Source organism: Choloepus didactylus, chromosome 1, assembly GCF_015220235.1.
Source record: "Choloepus didactylus isolate mChoDid1 chromosome 1, mChoDid1.pri, whole genome shotgun sequence".
In the NCBI taxonomy this organism is placed as follows: Eukaryota; Metazoa; Chordata; class Mammalia; order Pilosa; family Megalonychidae; genus Choloepus; species Choloepus didactylus.
Window position 1 is genome coordinate 121,229,570 of NC_051307.1, and position 24,226 is coordinate 121,253,795.

Consider the following 24,226-nt stretch of genomic DNA (forward strand, 5'->3'; position numbering starts at 1 on the left):
GTCACACAGACAGACATACACATAATTTTCTCTCTCTCAAACTCAAGTATTGATTTTGAGTATTTCTTTTATGGAATACTCCTTTTCTGAATAGCTGGCTATTCATCAAATATAAAACTCCTCAGATCCAGAGGGCATCTGGGGACTGTTTGCTAACCATAAGGTAGATATTAGCTATAGATATTTTTACCCTTTTACAAAGACATTTTAAAAAGCCCAGCAAGTCATCACCTAGACTATACTGTTTAGTAGAAAAATATAGGAGAAAAAAGCAGACAAAAATAACCCTGCTTATTTAAGAGTAGGGCAATGCCCCCTTGTGGAGAAATGCTAGCAGTGTTGCTGTGGTCTCATGGCCAGGGTCTCAAGTTTTGAAGACATTTACCATTTCTAAAACAGTGCTTATTCTCAAATATTGAGCAACAAGGGCTTTTTAAAATATCAAAAACAATCATTTTCCTCAAATAGTCACATACTCTATTTGACAGTTATTGAGTGATTACTACATGGCCAATAAGACCATTTGGCTCCCAATTAGAGAAGGAAGGGTTGAATCAGGAGACAACCGTCTCTCTGTAAAATGCACACACTCATATTAGAAACGACAGTGCTGTGTTGCGGGTCAACAAATACTGCTGCAGCACACGACATGGCATACTGTACTTCTCTCTTAATGACTACAAAGTTGTATTCACTCTTTTGTCTTCAAAAAATGAGCTGTTAGCTTTGAAACCTGAGGTTACAAACAGAGGTCCTAAGGTGACACCAAGTGTGGTCACTAATAACCGTAGCACAGGGTAAGTAGGCAGAAGGGGGCAACGGAAGTGAACAACGAAAAGGGGAGAGGAAAAAGAAATGAGCAGAAGAGCAAAGGAAAATGGAGACAAAAAGAGAAATTTGAATAAAAGGAGAAGCACCTAAGAGAAGGGTATGAAGTGCAGGTGAGAGCGGGCTCACTCAGCGTTTGGTTTGGGGCTTCCCAGCCTAGGGCCACTGGCGGTGCTGTAATGCAATTTATTACAGCACATTACAATAGTTTTCTCTCTCAAAAGCCGATTTTAGAATTAAAGTATGATGTGTAGTTTATAAATGTCACTTTAAAAATGTAAAGTGCTACAGACTTAAAAAAATTTTTTTTAACCTCTAGAGTCAATATGAAATGGTAAATGGGTGAAAGAAACATAAAACAGCTTCTTTTTTAAGCAGTTCAAGTACCAAAATGACTGACTCACCCTGAATTTATACTGTGTGCTTCTTTTGAGATTTTTCACAGTACAGGTTAAATCCTCTCCAGTGTATTTGGGGTGGAAAAGGTTATCCTGAAAAGGTAAAGCCAAAAGAAACATCAGTATTATAAAATCTGGGCATTAAATAACTTGGTATATAGGACTTCTATGTTGCCTCTTCCTACCTTCACCAGTGGGCCAGAGGTCTGGCAGCTATTGCAAAAAAAAAAAAAAAAAAAAAAAAAAGCAAAAAGTATTAGAAGCCCATGGTGCTGCGGCTAGTACTCTAGCTTTAAATAAAAATCTAACTCTACCAAATTGTAATTTCTCCCGGATCTGGTCAACTTTGTTATGGGCTGTGGGTTCCAAGGCTAATGCTCATTTGGATGAGAACAATGATCTCTCTTTATTACAGGGTGGATTTGCTCTGGAGTAAATGCCACACCATATGCTTTTCTCTCAGAGCAAACTTTTCCCAATAAGCTTTTCAAACAAAGAAGAATTTAGCCACCAAGTGGTACTATATGATAAAGCAGGAAGGACTGTGTTTTCTGTCCAGTTAACAATGTTGTCATGAATAAAACCTCTTGTATTGAGGTCTTCACTGTCCAGCTGTAATGTGCTATGTAATAAACCATGGCTGAGGTCTCTGCCCACAATGTCCTCTTCTGGCCAAGAGAGAAAGGACAGCTTGGATGGAAAAGGGCATAATCTTTTGAGGGTAAGCAATGCACTAAATAGTGAATGCAGAGAATTCACTCAGTAGTGTTTCTGATCATCTGTTCATTCACTCACTCATTCACACATCGAATGTCACTGAGCACCTTTTATGTGCCAGGCTCTCTTCCAGGCTCTAGGGACACAGCATTGCCCAGGAACAGACAAAACCTTCCTATGATATACTTACATGCCACTTGGAGAAGGCTATTAAAAAGAAACCCTACATATAAACAGAAAGCATGTCATGTGATGTTAAGTGTCCTGATGAAAAATAAAGCTGGATATGAGGACAGAGTGGTGCGGGCAGTGAGGTGTCATTTTCTACAGCTATGTCATTAAATGTGTGAGCCACAGGTGCCTCTTTAAATTTAAATTAAATAAATTAAAAAGTCAGTTCCTTAGGCACACAGGCCATATGTCAAGTGCTCAAAAGCCACATGTGGCTAGGGGTTACTGAACTGGACAGCATACAGACTATTACCATCACTGCAGAAAGTTCCTTGGAACAGTGCTTTTCTATAGGGTATTCGGGGAGGCCTCCACAAAGAGGTTCATTTGAGAAGAGACCTGAAGGAAGTGAGGGAAGGGAGCCAACAGTCATGGACAAGGGCATTCTAGCCGGAGGCATAGGCATCGTAAAGGCCCTAAGACCAGAGCACACCAGGAGTATTCAACCAACAAGGCTAATGAGGCTGAAGTGGAAGGAACAGGGTGGCAACGAAGAACCAGATCAGGTTGGACCTTGCAGGCATTGTAAGTTTTACTCAGGAAGAGACGGAAAGGCACTGAAGGGTTCTGAGCATAGGCGTGACATGATCTTATCTGTATTTTAACAGGATCACTCAGGCTTGGTGTGGGGAAGACTGTAGCATAGTAAGGGTAAAGGTAGGGAAAATTCTTGAGAAGCCATTGCAGTAATCCAGGAGAGATGATGGTGGCTTGTAAAGGGTAGTAGCTGTGCAGATGGTGAAAAATGCTCAGATTTCTGGATATATTTTGAAGAATTTAAAATATGGGCTCTAGGATGACTCCAAGGGTTCTCGGTTTCTCCAACTGAAAGGATGGGGATGCCAGTTACTGAGGCTGTGGGAAGAACAAGTTGCTGTTGTTACAGTGGTAGTGGCAGAAATTAAAGAGTTTGGTTTTGAACTCTGTAGCCAATGTACTCCCACGGACTGCAGCTATGACGATGCGGACTTACGTATGTATGGGGGATAAAATCCACAAAACTTACGTTTTCTTCCTCCTGAATTTCCAGGGTGTAGGTAATCACTTCCTCGGGTGAACAGCCTTCTGGCTTATTCCACTGCAGCGTGACCCAGGTGACTCCAGCTCGAACAAGTCTCGGTGCAGAGGGCATCTGAGGAATGTTTCCTAACGTGTAGCACACTACCTCTTGGCTATAACCACTGTTGAGGAATAAACACAGTGGGACATATATTTAGCAACATCTGAGGACTGTCTCAGAGTCCTAAAAAGAGAAGGTATAACCCAACATACCACTCAATTTGTTTGAGTTGGAAAGCCTGGGCTTCACAGGTTCAGCAAGCAAAAGAAGGCAAGGATCCTTTGTGTGACATTCTCTACCACAACTTTCAATTTGCCCGATTTCTCCCTATATGCTACTACTAGAGAAGCACACCACGTTACAGAACAATATATTTAAGAATTTATATCTTCCCCAAAAGCGCCCAACGTAAAGTATGGCACAGCACAATGTTTACCAAACAATGAGCTACAGCTACCAAGAAGTCCTCAAATCAATGTGTGCTCAAATAATTGTCTGTTGATGAACTACATGTTTTACAAATATATACTCAGATATTTTTCAAAAGTTGTGGCTGCTTCCAATTCATTAAAAAATTCATGAATCATAGAAGCCTTTTATTATTGAGACTTTTTTCAAGCAGTGGACTCTAAAAATATCATGATGATCTCAGGGGAGGGGGAGTCTGCAAAACTTTGTGATGTTAAAAAGAAGTTCCTTAGGCTGAAAAAAAGGATGGGAACCACTGATGTGTCTGATCTTTAAGATTTTCAGCAAGCAGTGATGAAAGAAATAGGTTTTCCCTTTCATCAAGAATTACCCAGCAAGTGTGACCAAATATGGGCTTTTGAAAGCACTTTCAATCGACGTTTCACTGTGCACCTGTTCTCGCCTCTCTCCTGCAGCTTGTAGGCACACAGTGGCATCCCAGACAGCCCAGGTTTTCTCCAATCCTATGCATGCCTGTCTAGAGCATGACAAAAATGGCTGGCCCAGCAAAGATTTATTTGTATCAGGGAACATGCACACATAATTGAAAAAGGTAACTGAATGAACAGCTTGCTAAAGAGATCAAGGAAGAGAAAGGTACATGACCTGAAAAAATAATCCCCCAGAGGGATTCCTTTTAAAATCCACCATTACCTTCACCTTTTTTCCCTTGGTTCTTAGAGAGCCCTAGTGGGACCTTCGCATTACAGCTAATATGATTGCCAAGAGGCCACACAGCCACATTTATTGACTTGGAAGGGGCCTTAGCCCCTGATTAGGATCCCTTCTTGGAAAATCTTGAGTTGGTTCACTGTGGAGGCAGTGGACTTCCTCGTGCCTTGCAGCCACGTAGGAGAAGACTCAAAATCACCACACACATATTTAGCAGCAAGAGGACAAGGAAGCGCCATACCTGGTGCCAATGTCATTCCGAGCAGCCAGCCTGAACGTGTACCCCATTGCTGGACAAAGCTTCGTCAACTTGCAGTGCTTCTGGCTCCCAAAGAAGCACTGTCTGAAACCACTGTTTCTTTTTCCCTAAAAGAAAACAACGAAACAATATACATAAATGCTTCTTTACAAATAACCAAATGTAAATGAAGGAGTATTTTGAGTAATTGTTTAATTTCCTAGTTTGAATGAACAAAACCAACAGAACAGAAGCTTACGGGAAAGTGTTCATGTTGCCCATAAAGCACTTTACAATGAAATCTCATCCTTCACACAAAGGCACTACAGAAAATTCTGTAACTGATGCAGGTAATTCCCTGTGCTTATGGAAACAAAAGAGGCCCTCTCAGGCATGGCTCAAGTTAAGAACCACAATTTCAAAGAGCCCCTTCCCTCAGACCCACGAGGTTTCACTTGGGCTGGTCAGAATTGCCCAATCTGACCAACTAAGGGTAGGTCTGCAGCTGCTGGATTTTGCAGTGGGATTACTAGCTCTGGAACTGCACAGCACTTCCCAGTAACTCTCTAGTGCCCAGGACCAGTGTATGCAGCTTAGTGTGCCCTCTTTCCCCCCGCCGCCACACAGCAGCCCCCAATCCCCTCACACATACAATCCAGCAATGGTGAGTTGTTTTATTCATTGATCCCTAAATAGTGATCACATGTCTTAGAATCATCTTGTCCACATTTGCTGTCCTCGTAACAGTGCTTTGGGCAATCTGGGAGCTCAATAAATGCTTGCAGACATGAACTGAATGTCTGTTAAGCCCTTGGAACTTTGGTTGAATTCATCCACATGGATTAAAGCCACACTAAATTTCTTATGAGTCTGGAAATATACTTTTAATGCCTTCCTTAGCCTTACATGCTGCTTCTAATTGCTTGAAGTAAAAATAAAACACAGGTCTCTTAACAGACCAATGAGTAAGAAAAGAACTAACTACCCAAATGCCAGGCCCAGAGGCATGAGATACTCATATGAGCAGTTTGCTAGGATAAGTATTTCCTATCCATAATCCACAGTATTTTATAATCCATGCTAACACTGAATGAATCTTAGCATTCTACAGACTGTCAGGCCCAAAGCCTTCAGGAATATGCTTGAAATTCTCAATTTACTTCAAAAAGAATAAAGCAAGCACATTTTTTCCCTAAGCAAATTTAAGCATTTCCTTCCTTTAAGCAGGACTTGGAATGCTTACAACTAAAACGCATTCCAGGTGAAGTTTAATTAAAAATAAACAAACATACAACTAGCTTGAAGTGCCACTGTGGTGAAGAGCTGAAAAACTGCCACATCACATTCACCCCCACATTCACCCCAATGGAAGGCAGGGGGAGTCCTAATGGTCTTCAAGATTCAAAGTTCATTTGACCAAGGGCTCAAGGTGCACTTTGGTGTAACTTTGAAAAAAGACAGTAAAGTTTAACATTTTTCAGCTGTTACTAGAGAGAAGTCACAGTGTGGTTGGCAATATCATGCCCTCACACTTACTTTAACCTTGAATGTTAAGGTTGATGCAGACAATTTATTCATAGAAAAACCGTTTATGCACACATTTGCATAATTACAGCCAGTGTCTGATTATATTCTACACACGCTCTGGTATGTTTTGTATCCATTTCAGGCGATAGCAAGATCTACTTCTTTCCTCCTCCATTTCTGAACTCAAAGTAAACAGTGCAAGAAAGGCACATCCTGCTGCGGCGGCAGCAGAAGCTCTCACCCCTTCCAAACTCTATGTTGGCTCCCTTTCAATGCCTCATTTTTCCTATTTTTTGTTTGGTCTCCTTTGCCCATTTCTGGTGCTTAGAACAAGAGCCAGTAAATAAAAGTCAGTCTGTTCTTGACTAGGTTGATTTGCTGTAACACAGTGAAAACCAGACTTGTGGCTTAAACTAGAGAGAGTGGGAGGCATCAGTGGTAGGAACTAGACTTTTTCTTTAAAAGGGCTATAGCATTCAGGTTCATTAAAGAATTGGGGGAAGAGGCATTTGTGCCCTTCAAGACATTTTCCTATACTGACTTTTTTTTTTCTTTTTTTAAATTTTCTACTTCAGTATCAGGACCAATTCCTAACTAAACTTGTTTAGACAAAGCATGCCAAAATTTCCACCTTAGTATCTTCCAACATATACTGCCATGTGCATGGACCTGAAGAACACGTAGAAAGATCCAGAGTTGTTGGAACTTCAGAATCAAGTTTTAGAAACAGTGTCTATAGAGTCTGAGGCGGTAAGAGTACAAATAGTTCAGAATTAAAGAATTAGGGCTTATTGGTGAAATCTGAGAAGCCACTGAGAATAGAGCAGAAACAATAGACGAAAAGTGGTTTGTTAAAGTATTTCAGACATGAGAAAAGTTTTTGAATAAAAGAATATAGTGAGGTATGACATGGAGTTTAACATAAAAGGGATATCTGGGAAGAAAAAAATTAGAATTCCCAGAAGTTGCTGCAGTACAGAAGTGATCCAGGCAGAGAGATTGGCAAGTGCAGATGGAGAAGGCTGCCAGCTCCAGCGATCTGGATACACACACATCAGCCTGGTCTTCCACAGACAGACGAGCCACACTCTCACCTGGCTCTGGGGCTTAAACACTCAATTAAGTACATATTCAAAGTTAGAGAATGGTTTGGAAAATCTGTTCAGAAACCAGGAGGGATCCCACATTGCAAATAACATGTATAAATAAAATATTACCCAGTTCTTGACAGAACTGAATAGGGCAAGAAAAAAAAAAAAGATTTTGCCTTAGAAGACTGAAAGATTTACAAACTGACAGGAGTGATAATATGAATGCTTATCACTGTTTATCATAAATTAAGTATGTCCAAGCTGTTACTGCCAATGAAGTTTTGCAGAACGACAAACCACAACTTTCATATATTAAAGGTAGCGTGACTCCAAATGATTTTGAGAGATTATAATCTGTGGTATGGTCCTTCTTCTAATAAAATCTAATTTAAACTACATAGGATTACTGAGAGTATACTAGCTTTACTGGAAATGAAACATTTTAATAATTTAAAGGTCAGTCTTGTGTTATTTCCTACTACAACAAGACCTTAAATATAACAGGTGATCTCCAGACACTTTTTAGGCTGCTGGGAATCAACAATGGTCAAACACAGGTGGCAGGAACACCCGCGGCCCAAGCCTCATCCTGGTCAGCTACGGCTGCAAGATCACTGCAGTGTGCATATGCAGAGAGGAGACTAAGAGCTGAGTGGCTTAAGAGAGCCCATGAGTGGGCTGGTCCACAAGGGAAGAGCTGGGGCTTAGAAACCTAGCAGCACCCCGATTCTCTATACAGTGGTGGATCAGGTATGCAACATAGGGCAACAAACCTCTCTACCCTCGCCAAAGAGCACCTGAAGTTCCTGCTCTGGGTGTGGAATGAGAGAAAACTTCATCCCAATTAGAGAAGGATGGTTGAGTGCCACGAAGCTTGAAGCCCAACCCTTGATCATTCTGGAACAGACTTAGCCACTGGACTACTGACCTCATTTGACATGAACTGGACATAACCCCCAGCTGTCCCTCTGGTCAACTTTCTGCTGATAGCGTCCATGAGCCAAAAACAGGCAGATTTTCAGGGTTCACTGGTTTGTTTCCATTTCATAATCTAGGGCATGCCTAAATGCATGCTTCTATAGTACACGCTGGGTTCATTCAAGGACAAGGTTAGAACACACAGAAATCTAAGAGTACAAACTGTGTGTGAGACAGACGTCCAGGTGCTCTATTTGGTGTGGGGTTGATGCACTACAAACCTGAGTTGCTTCCTCTTTCAATCTGAATGTTCCTCTTCTACACTGGACTGAGTTTACAGTTCTTGTTAATCTATATCATTCCACACTCAATTCAGTGCCCTGGGCTTTCACGACTATTTTTGACTAGGGCCCACGGTGCCTGTTCCGTACTTTTGGTCAACACTGTTCTCCAGGAAAGCACTTGCTCTGCCAGCGAATTGGCTCATGTTCACGGCATATATCAGATTAGTCTTTCCCCAATCCTGAGCTCCACAGTTTTACCTGTCTCCTCTTTCTTCTATTGAATCAAAACACATCATTATCTACATTCTAGAACTGTGCTTGTTCTTAAGTCTTAAAGCCCCACTGGACTGGTTTATCATCCATCCCCGCCAGTGTGTTTCAGGCATCCACATTGCCTCATCTCATTGCAATTCTTCTTTACCACTGAGTTTATCTGGACTAAGCTGGACTTCTTAAACTTATCTGACTCTTGGCATAAAGTATCTCATCTCAGCTCCAGATTCATAAAACCCCAGTCTTGGAATACTACAGACTCTACAGTATCCATCTCCTCTTTGCTCCATCTTCTGCCTTATTCACACATTTGGAAGGATCACACATTTGGTCACAAGTCCTAATGAGAATCAGAGTTCAGATGTTCCTCTAGGTACTACAAGATAACTACTAAATTCTGAAGAATGGCCAATAGCCTCCAACTTTTTGCCAGAATGTGAAAAGGCCCAATCTTAGAAAGGTGGATATGGGAGAAGGAAGGATAGGTAAATATATGAAATGTAGACTCTTATGTGGCTATATAGCAGAGAATGACTGACCAATAATAATACTTATTAGTAAAACACTTCACTGAACTCCATGAATCGCCTGAAGAAACAGAATACACATTTACCAGCTTTTCAAGTGTGACAACTAAGGCAAAGACATTAATTGGTAGGAACACCTTCTCATGAGCTCCCTTTCCATATCATTAATGGAGCAGGCAGAGTGATTTCTTCCATCTGTTAAATGACAAGAGCCATATTTGAGTGCCATTGAGGTAAAGCCTATTGGCTAGCTGAGCAGTGCCAGTTCAAGGTCTGCTGTCCCTGTCACTGCATCTCTGAGTACACATTTTTCTTCCTTCTTCCTTTTCCCAGAACACTCAGAAGAGAAACGGGTTGGGAAAAAAAGTTATGATCTACTTTCAAAGTCCATGACCTTATTATCTAATAGTCTTATGGCACAGTACTTAAAAACACCAAATGTGCTATAAAAACATAAAAGAAAAAGAATATTTGTAATGGTTTCACATGACTAAGAGGAGTCAAGACAAGCCTATGTCACATGGTGGTGATTTAAAAACATGTCTGCAAATTCTCTGATACCCCTTCTATTGAGAACTAAAGTCTATGTCCCTTTCTGTTGAAAGTGGGTGGGCTTGTGACCCTCTTGTAACCACAAGCTTGGAGTGGAAATGAAGCTCTGAGACTTTCCAGGCTAGGTCTGAAAACGTACTGCTGCATCGGCCATTTCACTGGGAAGTCTGACTCCCACGAGGCTGCCATGCTGTGAGGGAGAAGCCACTGTGGACAAGCCGAGGAGAGGTCCCACCTGAAGTCAGCACAAACTCTAGACTTGTGAGTGAAGACACTATCAGAAGAGTCCAACCCCCAGTCAAGCCATCCTGGCTGAAGCTCCAGACATTGCGGAACACGGACAAGCCATTCCCACAGTGCCCTGTCCAAATTCCTGACCCAGAATCCTTGAGCATAATGAAGTGGTGGTTTTAAGGCACTGAAGTTTTGAGATAATGTATTACATAACATTCCATTAATCTATTTTGATGTCCAGGTATGTTTCTAGTATGAATTTTGATCCCCTCTGAATTTCAGTAAACTTTCTTAAATTCTCCCAACAGTATAAATAGCTAGAAGGTAAGAGCAGAATTGGGCATGCTAGCTAGCACAAAAAACAAATATTTAATGTATGCCTGGGAAAAAATGGTTCTATTTTCTACATTCCTTTTTTTCCTAATCAAAGCCATCCAAAAAAAGTAAGGTATCCCTGAATAGATTTGAAAAACTATTTTATGGAAGCTAAAAATGTAATCAAAGTCCTAGATGATAATGATTGCCCCAAACTGTCAAATACAATGAAGTTAATTCATCTTATAGAGGTGAAATTTAAGACTGAGATAAGATCTTTAATAATGCCATACCAAGTTGTAGAGAACCCGGGGAGATTTTTTAAAAACAAATGTGCAATAGTATTGTGTGGGTTGGTTTAGATACGGCATAGCTTAAAGCCACATAAGTGAGAAAATTCAGAGACCTTTAAGAAGACCTTTATCTGTAACCAAATTTTGACTCTCTCTGGCCATATGCTTATAAAGAAATAATCGAATAAAGTTAGAGTAGGGATACCAATTTACAGATTGGTCTGCCCATTTGAAAAGCGGTATTTAAGTATATAAAAATGACTTTACTCAATTCATAAAATGTACATAATTTTTTATTACAGAAGTTGTGAGTTTACAGAAAAGTCATGCAAATTAATACAGAGTTGCCATAAACATTCCTTCACACACAGTTTTCCCTATTATTAATAGGGAACCTTTGTTACAATTGATAAACCTTGTTACAATTGATAAAACAATATTATCATAATTATACTATTAACTATACTTCATAGTTTACATTAGGATTCCCTATTTGTGCTTTTTTTAAAATTTTTATTCTATTAAATGTACAATCTAAAATTTCCCCTTTTAACCAGTTACATATATAATTCAGTGCTATTAATTATGCCCACGATATTAGGCTATCACCACCACCATCCATTTCCAAAACTTTTCCATCACCCCAACAGAAACCCTGTAGCAATTAAACATTAATCCTCATTTCCTATCCCGACTCCAGCCACTGATATTTTAAAACCTGTATTTTAGTTTCTGACCCTATCAATTGCTTATTCATCTAAATGAGACCATACAATATTTGTCATTTTGTGTCTGGCTTAATTCATTCAGCATGTTGTCAGTATCAGAACTTCATTATTGTTTATGGTTGAATAGTATTCCATTGTAGGTACATGTGCTGGTTTGGATGTATTATGTCCCCCCAAAATGCCATTATCTTTGATGCAGTCTTGTATGGGCAGGAAATGTATTGGTGTTGATTGGGTTGGAGACTTTTGATTGGATGTTTCCGTGGAGATGTGATCACTCAGCTGTGGGCGAGATCTTTCATTGGATAATTTCCATGGAGGTGTGGCCCTGCCCATTAAGCATTGGCCTTGATTAGTTCACTGGAGCACTATCTAAGCTCAGACAGAAGGAGCAAGCTTGCTACAGCCAGGAGGGACACTTGGAAGAACGCACAGAAGCTGAGAGAGGAGTTGCAGTTGAGAAACACTTTGAAGACGGCCGTTGAAAGCAAACTTTTGCTCCAAAGAAGCTAAGAAAGGAACATCCTGGGAGAAAGCCATTTTGAAACCAGAACTTAGAGCAGATGCCAGCCATGTGCCTGCCCAGCTAACAGAGGTTTTCCGGATACCAATAGCCATCCTCCAGTGAAGGTAACCGATTGTTGACACTTCATGGCCTTAAGACTGTAACTGTGTAACCAAATAAACCCCTTTTATAAAAGCCAATCCATTTCTGGTGTTTTGCATCCTGGCAGCATCAGCAAACTGCAACAGTATATAACATATTTTGTTTATCCATTCATCAGTTGGCTGATGTACACTTGGGTTGCTTCTATATTTTGGCAATTGCGAATAATGCCATTAGAAACATCAGTGTGCAAATACCCATTTGACTCCCTGCTTTGAATTCATCTGGATAGATACCTAGCAGTGAGATTGCAGGGTCACATGCTAATTCTATACTTAATTTTCTGAGGAACCCCAAGCTGTTTTCCTTAGCAGCTGCACCATTTACATTCCCACTAATAATGAATGTTTCCTATTTATCCACATCTCCAACATTTGTTACTTTCCATTTTTCAACAGTAGCCATTCTACTGGGCGTAAAATGGTATCTCATTGTACTTGTGATTGCGTCTTCCTAATGGCTAATGATGTTGAGCATCTTTTCATGTACTTATTGGCCATTTGTATATCTTCTCTGGAGAAACATCTATTTAAGTCTTTTCCCCATTTTTTATTTGGGCTGTCTTTGTTGTTGAGTTGTAGAATTTCTTTGTGCATTCTGTATATTCAACCCTTATTGAATATGTAGTCTCCAAATTTTTTCTGCCATTCTGGAGGCTGTCTTTTTACTTTCATGAAGAAGTCCTTTGAAGCACAAAGGTTTTTAATTTTGATGAGGTACCATTTATCTATTTTTTCTTTTGTTGTTCATGTTTTAGGTATAAAGTCTAAGAAACCATTGCCTAATACAAGGTTCAGAAGAATCTTCTTATGTATTTTTCTAGGAGTTTTATGGTCTGGTTTTTATATTTAGGTCATGTATCCAGTTTGAGTTAATTTTTATATATGCATATGGATATCCAGTTTTCCCAATACCATTTGTTGAAGAGATAATTCTTTTTCTCCAGTGAGTGGAAGTGGTACCCTTGTCAAAAATCAACTTACCATAGATGGTGAGGATTTATTTTTGAATTCTCATTTTGATTCTATTAGTCTACATGTCCTTGTGCCAGTACCATGCTTTTGATTACTGTAGCTTTACAAAGTTTTAAAATCAGGAAGAATGAGTTCTTCAACTTCATTTTTCTTTTTCAAGATGGTTTTGGTTATTCAGGGCCCCTTACCCTTCTATATAAATTCGATGATTGGCTTTTCCATTTCTGCAAAGAAAGCTGTTGGAATTTTGATTGGAATTGCGTTAAATCTGTAAATTGCTTTGGGTGGAATATTAGTCAGTAAATCCATGGACACAGAATGTCTTTCATTTATTTGGGTCTTCTTTGATTTCTCTCAGCAATGTTTCGTAGTTTATCATGTGTAAGTCCTTTACATCTTTAGTTAAATTTAATCCTAGAAATTTGTTTCTTTTAGTTGTTATTGTAAACGGAATTTTTAAAAAAATTTCTTTTTCAGATATTCCTTAATTGTGCGTAGAAACACTACCAGCTTTTTGCATATTTATCTTGTATGGTGCTTGAATTTGTTTATTAGCTCTAGTAGCTTGGTTGTGGATTTTTGGGGGATTTTCTACTTATAGGATCATGTCATCCATAAATACAGAAAGTTTTACTTCTTTCTAATTTGGATGCATTTTATTTTTCTTCTGTAATTGCTCTGGCCAAAAGTCAAGTAGACTGTTGAATAACAATGGTAATAGTAGCCATCTTTGTCTTGTTCCTGATCTTTGAGATCTTAGAGGGAAAACTTTCAGTCCTTCACCACGGAATATGATATCAGCTGTGGGTTTTTCATATATGTCCTGTGTTACGTTGAAGAAGTTTCCTTCTATTCTACTTTACTGTTTTTTTTTTTTTTTAAATCAAAAAGCATTCCTGGATATTATCAAATGCCTTTTCTTCTCAGTTGAGCAGATCATGTGGTTTTTATCCTTTGTTCTGTTAATGTGGTATATTACATTAATTGATTTTCTTTATAGTGCACCACTCTTGCATGTTTGTGATAAATCACACTAGAATCATGGTATATAATTCTTTAATGTGCTGCTGGATTCAATTTCTTAGTATTTTGTTGAGGATTTTTCCATCTATATTCATTAGAGAGACTGGTCTGAAGTTTTCTTATAGTATCTTTATCAGTCTTTGGCATTAGGGTGATGTTGACTTCATAGAATGAGTTAGGTAGTGTTCTCTTTTCTTCAATATTTGGAATAATTTGAGCAGGATAGGTATTAATTCTTTTTGGAAGTTTGGTAAAAATCACCAGTGAAGCCACCTGGTCCTGGACCTTTCTTTTTGGGAGGTTTTTGTTTACCGATTCAATCTCTTTACTATTTATTGGTCTTTTGAGATCTTCTATTTCTTCTTGAGTCAATGTAAGAAGTTAGCGTGTTTCTAGGAATTTGTACAGTTGTTCCTAGTTTCCTTTCAAATCTTTTTTATCTGTGGGATCAGTAGTAATGTCCCCTCATTCATCTGTGGCTCTGGTTATTTGTGTCCTGGCTCTGGCTCTTTTTTTTTTTTTGGACAGTCTAAGTAAAGACTCAATTTTTGGTTTCCTTGATTCTATTGCTTTTTATCGTTTTTATCATTCATTTACCTTCACTCTAATCTTTGCCATTTTCTTCCTTCTGGTTACTTTGGATTTACTCTGCTTTTCTTTTTCTAGATCTTCCTGTTGTAAGATTAGATCTTTGATTTGAGATACTTCTTTTTTAACGTAAGCATTTATTGCTTTAAATTTCCCTCTCAGAACTGCCTTTGCTGCATCCCATAAGTTTTGGTATGTTGTGTTTTTGTTTTCATTTGACCCAAGGCATTTCCTAATTTACCTTGTGATTTCTTCTTTGACCCACTGGTAATTTAAGAGTAAGTTGTTTAATTTCCACATATTTGTGACTTTTACAGTTCTCTCTCCGTTACTGATATCTATTCATTTCATTGTGTCAAAGAAAATACACAATTACTGAGACTTGTTTTGTGACGTAACATGATATTCACTAGAGATGAAGGCGTATTCTGTTGTTGTTGAGTAAAGGAATAGTTGGTTTAGAGTATGATTCAAGTCTTCTATTTCCTCATTAATCGTCTGTCTAGATGCTCTAACCATTATTTAAAGTGGTGTTTTACAGTCTCTTACTGTTGTTGCAGAACCATCTAGTTTTCCCTTCAAATGTCTCCATTTCCTTCATATATTTGGGGGCTCTGATGTTAGGTGCATATATAATTACAAACAGTATGTCTTCTGGTTGAATTGACCCCTTTATTGGTACACAGTGACCTTCTTTGTCCCTTGTAACAGTTTTTGATTTGAAGTCTATTTTATCTGATATTAGTATAGCTACCCCAGCTCTCTTTTGGTTACTAGACGCATGGTATATTTTTTTCCATTCTTTCACTTTCAACCCACTTGTATCTTTGAATTTAAGCTGAGTCTCTGTTTTATCCATTCTGTCAATCTCTGCCTTTCAACTGGGGGGGTTAATTGAATTTCATTTATAGTAACTACTGATAATGCAGGGCTTTCTTCTACCATTTTGCTATTTGGTTTTTGTAAGTCTTATTTATATCTTTTTTTCCCCTCAGTTCTTCCATTGATTCTTCCTTTGATATTTATTTGATTTTTTGTAGTGTACTATTTTGAGTCCCCTTCTCATTTCTTTGTGTATATATTCTTCATATTTTTTCTTTGGGGTTACCATGGGGCTTAAATTTAACAATCAAATATTCTCTTTGTTGAGTCAACTGCCTTTTCACCCTTTTGACAAAGTCCTTTGAAGCACTGAAGTATTCAATTTTGAGGAATTCTCATTTATCTATAGGGTGGAATTGACATCTTAAGGATATTTAGCCTTCCATCTATGAAGACAGAATGTTTCTCCATTTATTTAGTTCTTTTTCGATTTCTTTTAGCGATGTTTTATAGTTTTCTGTGTAAAGGTCCTTTACATCCTTTGTTAAGTTTATTCCTAGATATTTGATTCTTTTAGTTGCTATTGTAAATGGAATTTTTTTCTTGATTACCTCCTCAGATAGCTCATTACTACCATATAGAAACACCATTGACTTTTGTGTGTTGATCTTTTATCCCGCCACTTTGCTGAACTTGTTTATTAGTGCATGTAGCTTTGTTGTATTTTTTTTTTCCCCTCAGGATTTTCTAAATACAGGATCATGTCATCTGCAAACAGCGAAAGCGAAAGTTTTACTTCTTTCTTTCCAATTTGGATGCCTTTTATTTCTTTCTCTTGCCTAACTGTTCTAGCTGCTTTATAGCTAGAACTTCTAGCACACTGTTGAATAACAGTGGTGACAGTCGGCATCTTGTTCCTCATCTTAAAGGGAAAGCTTTCAGTCTCTCACCATTGAGTGTGACATTAGCTGTGGGTTTTTCATATACACCCTTTTCTCATGTTGAGGAAATGTCCTTCTATTCCTATCCTTTGAAGTGTTTTTTTAATCATGAAATGATGCTGAATTTTGTCAATATCTTTTCTGTGTCAATTGTGATGATCATGTGGTTTTTCCATTTTGATCTGTTAATGTGTTATATTACATTAATTGATTTTCTTGTATTGAACCATCCTGGCACACCTGGAAAAAAATCCACTTGATCATGGTGTATATTCTTTTAATATGCTGTTGGAATAGATTTGCAAATATTTTGTTGAGGATTTTTGCATCTATATTCACTAGAGAAATTGGTTTAAAGTTTTCTTTTTTTTGTAATATCTTTATCAGGCTTTGCTATTAGGGTGACATTGGCTTCATAGATAGAGTTAGGTAGTGTTCCTTCTTTGTCAATTTTTTCAAAGAGTTTGAGCAGGATCGGCATTAATACTTCTATTCACCTGTGAAGACATCTGATAGTCGTGGGCTTTTCTTTGTTGGTAGTTTTTTTCCCCCCAAGATTTTATTGACATATATTTATTCATTTATCATATATTCCAACCAAATTATACAATCAATATCTCACAGTATTATCCCTTAGCTGTACAATCATCATCATACTCACTTTTAGACCATTTTCATTACCCCAAGTAGAAAATTATCAGATACACACAAAAAAAGACAACCCAAAACACCCCATATCCCTTGTCTCTCCCTATTATTGACCCCTAGTATTAGTGTTGTACGCCAGTTACAGTTGATGAAAAATTTTTTAAGGTGTTACTGTTAACTGTAGTCCATAGCTTGCAATAGGTATTCCCCCCCCCCACAAACCACTCTATTTAACTTTGTACCAGTGTCATACATTGTACCAGTTCATACAAGTAGTTATTTAAATTTGTAGTGTTAATTGGTGACATACTTGATCCTAAATAGCCCCTTTCAACCACAATCATCTACAATACAGCATTATTTCTTATATTCCCACTAATGAGTTACCCTCACTCCATATCTATTTCCAAACATTTTAAGTCCAACCTCGTTATACATTCAAAACATATTAGGTTATATCACTAGGTTTCTGATGATCGATTTAATCTCTTTACTTGTGACTGGTTTGTTGAGGTCTTCTATTTCTTCTCGAGTCAGCGTAGGTTGTTCATGTGTTTCTAGGAAGTTGTCCATTTCATCTAAGTTGCCTAGTTTGTTGGCATACAGTTGCTTATAGCAACCTTTATGATCTTTTTTATTTCTTTTGGGTCCATGGTAATGTCCCTCCTCTCATTTCTGATTTTATTTATTTGCATCTTCTCTTTTTTGGTTTTGTCAGTCTAGCTAATGGTTCATTGATTTTATCGATCTTCTCAAAGAACCGAGTTTTGATTTTATTGATTCTCTATTGTTTTTTTATTCCCCATTTCATTAATTTCTGCTCTAATATTTGTCTAACTAATATTCCATGCTAAAAATAGGTGTTTTAAAACAACTGTGTTACTTTGCAAAAGTATATAATTGAAAGACAAAACAAAACAAAATTTTCTATTCAGATTTGCTTCTTCACTAACTTATGTTTCTTCACAAAGCTGTCATCAGTACTTGGGAAGATCAATCCTAACAATGGGCTCGTTTCCCTATAAGGAACTTAACACATCCAGGTCCAATGTTATACATATAACTCACATATACCCCCAATTAATTCAGGCTACAGTGTTTTCCTGCCAGGAAGAATTCTTTACACTGTGGAGGCTGTGGTTTCTCTGGGTAACATTTCCAATCACCCTGGCACTAACAAGCATGGAAGCTGATATTTCCAACACTACTGGCACTAACAGATGAAAATGGTTGATATTCTCAATTGCCTTCACATTAAAAGATTAGAAACAATCCTTCCCATTCCTCTCTTTATAACAGCTTCATTCCTGGCACAAGAAAATGAGAATGGCCAACACAAGGGTGCTAGACTCCATGGTGAACACTTTCCCTTTGGTCATATGACTTGTCCTCTTCTTGCTATTTTCTTGATCGGTGACCTCGTTCCACTACCTTCCTTCAATACAGTTTCTTTCAAATCCATGCCTGCTACTCTCCCAAGCTGCTCTTACAGGTTTATTAACTGCCTGGTAAACAAGTTACCAGAAACAAGAGGAAACACTTTGGTTATCAGCTGTCTAGTGCTCGAGGCCCATGGCTGCTGGATCCAGACGTGGGCTGAGTGATTTAGGGCTGGGCACTTTCTGTAACAGCATAGTTCAATCTGTCAGAAATGGCAATGATAAGTCAAATAAAAAATAAAGTTGCACTGGCCAAATGAACTACTGCCAGGCTCCAAGATTTAGTCTGCTAACGTGTCTATATTTAGAAGTTGTTCCAGCACTGGCCGACTCTAGGCAACATCAAAGATGAATGTTGGCTTGAGAAATAAAAGATCATGTATGTGTTCAGCGTAAGAAAGGGTTCATAACAGGGAGGTGGGGACACTCCACATCTGGGTGGATTCAAGAGTTCCTTGTGCCAAACCACACCCTCCACCCCCATTCGCCCTGTGATGCCTCTTTTATTTTACTGAAGCACTCTGTAACAGAGGAACTTTCAAAGGTAAGAAAAGGGGATGGGATGGTTTGCAGCTGCATGTTCTTAAATAAACACTGCATGTATTTTATCCCCTGGCACCTTAGTGTTTTCTACTAATGAGAGGCTTGGCTACTTGTAATAGTCAAATTTGATCACCAACTCCTGATTAACAAAAAATAAAAAATAAAAGAAACAAACAAACATACCTTTCCCATAAATCCCCCCAAATGGAAGTTCCTTTTAGGTTAGTAAGATCTCCTTTTGAGGTATATACAACCCCACAAAGAATAAGCCTTATCTTCATTCAGAATCTCGTGTCAACTGTTCTGCTAAGATCAACGTGTTTGGATTGTTCCAGGGAAGGGGGAGGAAAGAAGCAAGAGGGAGTAATTTTAGAACAGACTGCCTGTACTATTTACAAATGAACCAAGGGATGGGCTCAGTGCAGCCACCTGGCTAAGGCCCAAAGTGGCCGACTTCCAGCTAGCAACCAGCAGGCATGACAAACACAAGTTGATAAATCAGGTGCCAGGGACCAAGATAGGTATGTGCAATTTAGTCTCAGCTGGAAGTTCTGCCCCAACACAAAGCCCATCCTGTACACTGTGGACAAATGGTAAAAAGGGGAGAGAATCTGCTTCAGATGTGCAGATGTCTGGGCCTAAGATCCCTAAAACAAGGGCTCCTTCTAAGTCAGCCCTAACTTTGGTGCCTGTGGCCCCTCTGAGTTACTCAATATCAGATACAGTTACTTGACAGATTTGGGGAAAGCTATTCCCTTAGCTTTCTGAAATCACCATCAGATGTGGCTATAGTATAGCAAAACACTCTTACTCTGCTAGATCACTGATTCAGCTTAAAGGCACTTGGAAAGGATGGTTTCTAATCGCATAGAGTACCAAAATGAACCTGGAAAACCACTCTCCAATCTCCACAAAGGCTGATCCCAAGAACACGTGGACCTGCACTTTTAGCATTTTCCCACTACATTTCAGCCAGGTGCCGGGGTTGGGTTGGGAATGGAAACAGCCTTCCTGGTTTTCTCCACTAAACCAACACACTGTGCAACGTGGCACCTTGGAGAAACAGTCTATGAAATTCTGAGAGAGGCTTTATTCATTCATTCTGTGGGACCCAGTAAGTTACTCTGTTTTCTGCTGCTCCAGGTGCTTCTATTCCCAGAAAGGTTTTTATTTAATCAAAAAACCAAAAACCAAACCAAACCAAACCAAAACCCCAAATCATGTGAAAATTCATGCCTAAGAAACGTTCTGAAAGATCATCAATATTAACTATTCCCCACTCGTCTGGATAGGAGCTGGAATAAAAAAGAGTTACTGAGCACCTCCTATGAGGCCAGCTCAATCCCTAAATGAGCTACAAGGGCCTCTCTTGAACTAGATGGTCAAGAGGCTACAATCTGGGGCCAGCCATCTGCTCCTGGAGGTTTCTGCAACAGGACTGCTGGGCATGGCCTGTCCTGCTAATGGGTCCCCAGGGGCTTGTGGTCTGTACCTGCTGCTGGTCTTTTCTGCTCTCTCAACTTTAAATTATGCTTGCCTTGATTTCTGGGGCATTTATTTCACTCTTGGCCCACTGTATTTTATAACTGGGTTGGCTCATCAGTCTCTAGGAAAAATAGATGTAAAGTTCCTTTCTGGGCTAGCTGAATCACATGTCCAGATGATTCTTGGGAACTCTACTAGTCACATTCCCACAAAGCTATTTTCCTGGTTCTTCCAAATAGTCCCTACATATCTTGCCCAGAAGCTAAGTTAATGATAAAATAATATCTATATATAGACTAGACACCAGTTTTTGTTTAATTCAAACCAGCAACACTAACCTCAGGTCCTGTTTAATTTCCTGACAGAAGAATGCCATATTCCTTTCACAGAACCCATTTCATTTTTGACTTTCCCTACCTTAGACCTTAACATCTGCTTAGCTGGACTTGCACCAACAACATGAAATGAGCATTACACTGAATCGGCTATTGCCCAAGTTGTCTCATTCATTATTAACCTGTGAGATAACTAACAATATTTTTCTAGTGGAGAAACTGAGTCTCAGGGGTTCAATTCCTTGCTTAGGTTACCATGACTAGTTAGAGACAAAGCAGAGACTTTTAATACAGGTCTCTTTAGATCAACACCATGCCACTGACACATATCATCAGTATGAATCCACTCCATGTGGTTTACTACCCAGCAAGATCTTAGGAGACCTGTATTTGCTCTGTAATACACCAGTCAGTATTTCTGTATAGCACAAATTAAAACAGTATCTAAAATTAGAACTCAAAAGTTTCCAGAAATACTTCCTCCTTTATAGAACTCATCGTGGTTTTTATTTTTTCCTAAAGAGGAGAAGAAAGTTCCTATTTGACCATAAAGATTGCCCCTTTACCCAAGCTTTTAAGGAAAAAGCCAAATCAGCATCCATTTAAGAGCCTTAAAACAGACAGGGCAAGCATTTTATGAGTGACTCAATAAAAGGTTCTTAACTCTTCTTCTTCCTAAAAGGCCCCACCCCATCTCAGAGGCCACTAGGGATCCTCAATCTTTCTCTCATTGCCTCTTCCAGAGAAAAGCTCCCACTTCCACCCCTCTCTGAGGTGTACCCTGCACTTCCTGCCAAGTCAGAGCAGGTCAGAGGGGTTAGCAAGGGTGGTTCCCCGGGGAGTGTGGTGAGTGCACCCCAGCCACCATTCCCACCTTCATGACCCAACTCCCCGTTGCGGGAAAGAGTCTCTACCTTGAGGAATCTAGCGTCCGAGCAGGTTTTGCTGTATAAGAAGCATTCCTCCTCATCCTAATTATGGATTAAAGTAAAACTAAATTCATAAAGGAGTTTCTTTACTTTCTGTAAATCTAGTAGCCCAAAGAAAGAAATCCTATGGGGCTTCAGCTCTGCTTTCTGTCAGCCCTCAGAATGACTATCGTTTGCAGATTAAAATGTAAACATGGGGGTGGAGGCACACTGTGCTCAGAAAGCAATGAAAATGTGATGATGACTCATCCAGTAGTCAAGGAAGACTGTTTCTGAAAATGGCCTTCTGCTTTTCTGCTTATAATGGAGGGACTCTAGAGGAAGGAAACAGTGGCTAAGGACCTATAAAAATGCAGGGACAGCGCATAAACCCCACTGCTCTGAACACAAAAACTCATCTGAGTCACTGCAACCATGGGACTTGAAGAATAATGGGCCTGGCCAGGAAAAGTCACACCTTTCCAAGTTATAAAAACCAATCTATTTCAGGTGAAAACTGAAACTGATGGCCACAACTGAAAAGCCCAGTGACACCTGTATGTTCCATTTTTAGTGCTCATTACCATTCTATAGTCAAAGGTACCTCCTACACTGATTTAAAAATTAAGGGGTTGTCTTGTTACAATTGATACTAAAGAACTGTTACAATTTGTCACAAATTGCTGTGGAGAAAAATAAGCAGCTAAACCTCTTACAGAACTATTAAGTAACTTCCAAGTGAATTCTATACAACAGTGATGTGACATTAGTGACAATGAATTTAGGAGAGTCGATGCATTAGTGCATTAGCTTCCCCCTGCTCTGTTACATGTTTCTATTTTCTGTTCTGCATTAGGATGTCACCTGTTGATTACGGTGGATCTCCCCTAGAAGGTAAACTCAGTCACTGCACTCAGGCCCGGCAGAAGATAAAGGTCAGGTACTGGCTTGTCTCTGTGCTGCTGCTCTTTCATTCATGAAGGTCTTTTACCAAAAGGCCTGAAAGTTAGGCTTGATGCCATGTGCTCTTATTTTACCAACACACTCAAAATTTTACACTAATCATGTTAATGCAATGGTGACTATAAACTGAACAAAAGAATAAACTATCCCAAGAACTCTAATCAGTGCTGTCCACCTAAATAAATGTGGGGTCAGAAGATAATACAGAGATATATGTGGTTTGGGTGACTTCCTTCTCAGGGTGTGATCCTCAGACCAGGTGCCAAAGCAGAGACAGGGCAGGGTGTTACTCCTTGAACACAAGTGTCTCTGGGACCCTGAGCAATACCCATCTCAAGCTGTGGTTTTTGTGTCTGTGCACCCCACAATCTTTTTGCACTTTAAATATTCTTTTGTGGGCCCCTGGATGACAGAGGGTCTCTGGGTGCATAGCTGGGGGTAGGGAAGTCCTTAGAAAGGAGGACAGAGCTCTGGGGAGGTGTGAGTGGGGTGACACCCTTTCCCATCCTCCTGCCCCATTACACTCCACTAGGGCAGAGTCTAGAAACAGTCCCTGTTTCTAGACAGGTATACCAGGTGCACCTGGCTCCAGAAACTACCAGCAGGTTTCAGAGGCACAGCCAGAGTCTCATGTGTTCATACTTCCTGCAGGCCCAGGTGCTAAGATCCTGTTTGTATGTTTCTTTTTCTTCCAGAAAAAGGCCTCGGGTGGAATGGGAAGGTGGTATGCAGAGACTGACTCAAGTGAGCTGCTACCAAGAAGGCTAGCGATTGTTGACTTAGCCCCAAATTTAGAAACACAGATTGCCAGACTGTTTGCCAGAAACTTCATTTTTGAAATGACAGGATGGGAAGGAGTGAATTGATTACTATTGGTTGCATTCTCACTGCCAGGAAAATCAAAGGCACCACTTTGGAATCTTTTTAGGGACTGGAAGAGAAGGAGGTAGACTATAAAGCTACAGGATGGAAAAATCTATGAAGCTTGAGGCTAAGTTTATTTTATTTATGTCTGTGCAAAAGGCAACAACAGGACAGGATTACGTGAACTTTTTCACTTATCAGAGTAAGAGCATTACCTTCCCCATGTCTTATTTCCTTCAGGGGACAGTGCACAGTGTTGAGGCGTTGAGGCGTATGCTCCATAAATGCTGAAGTAATCAATAATAAACAGACGGACAAAACAGTAAAAGAGATCCAAAAATCTTCTCTTATCAGAAGAGAGAATACTAAACAACCTCTTTTGAGATAGCATCAATAATACAAATGTACATGAGCTGATGGGCAGATAGGCAAATGGAGGCCCAGAGTGGTCAAGGTCCTAGAGATGGCCAGTATAAAACCTGGAACTAGAATCCACATCTCCGAATTCTTGGTTTTCTTTTGACTATACTCTGATGCCAGGGAAGCTCTTCATGGAGTTTGGATCCCAGCACTTTTCCTCGGAGATGAGTATTAAGGCCACAGAATATGAAAGGATTCCTGAGTTGGCAAAAGGCTGGTAGCAGGTGAGAGTGAATGAATGTGGAATCACCA

General features: G+C 39.4%; 1 protein-coding gene across 5 annotated transcripts in view; it reads right to left on the minus strand.

Annotated features, from left to right (window-relative positions):
- Positions 1-24,226, minus strand: part of FNDC3B (fibronectin type III domain containing 3B) — a 370,299-nt gene that overhangs the window by 57,795 nt on the left and 288,278 nt on the right. For all 5 annotated transcript variants that reach the window (XM_037840631.1, XM_037840625.1, XM_037840597.1 and 2 more), the window contains 3 exons: positions 4,616-4,740; positions 3,181-3,355; positions 1,233-1,319 (listed from right to left, as the gene is read on the minus strand). In XM_037840631.1, coding sequence (XP_037696559.1) covers positions 1,233-1,319; positions 3,181-3,355; positions 4,616-4,740 — 387 coding nt within the window. The remainder of the gene's footprint in view (positions 1-1,232; positions 1,320-3,180; positions 3,356-4,615; positions 4,741-24,226) is intronic.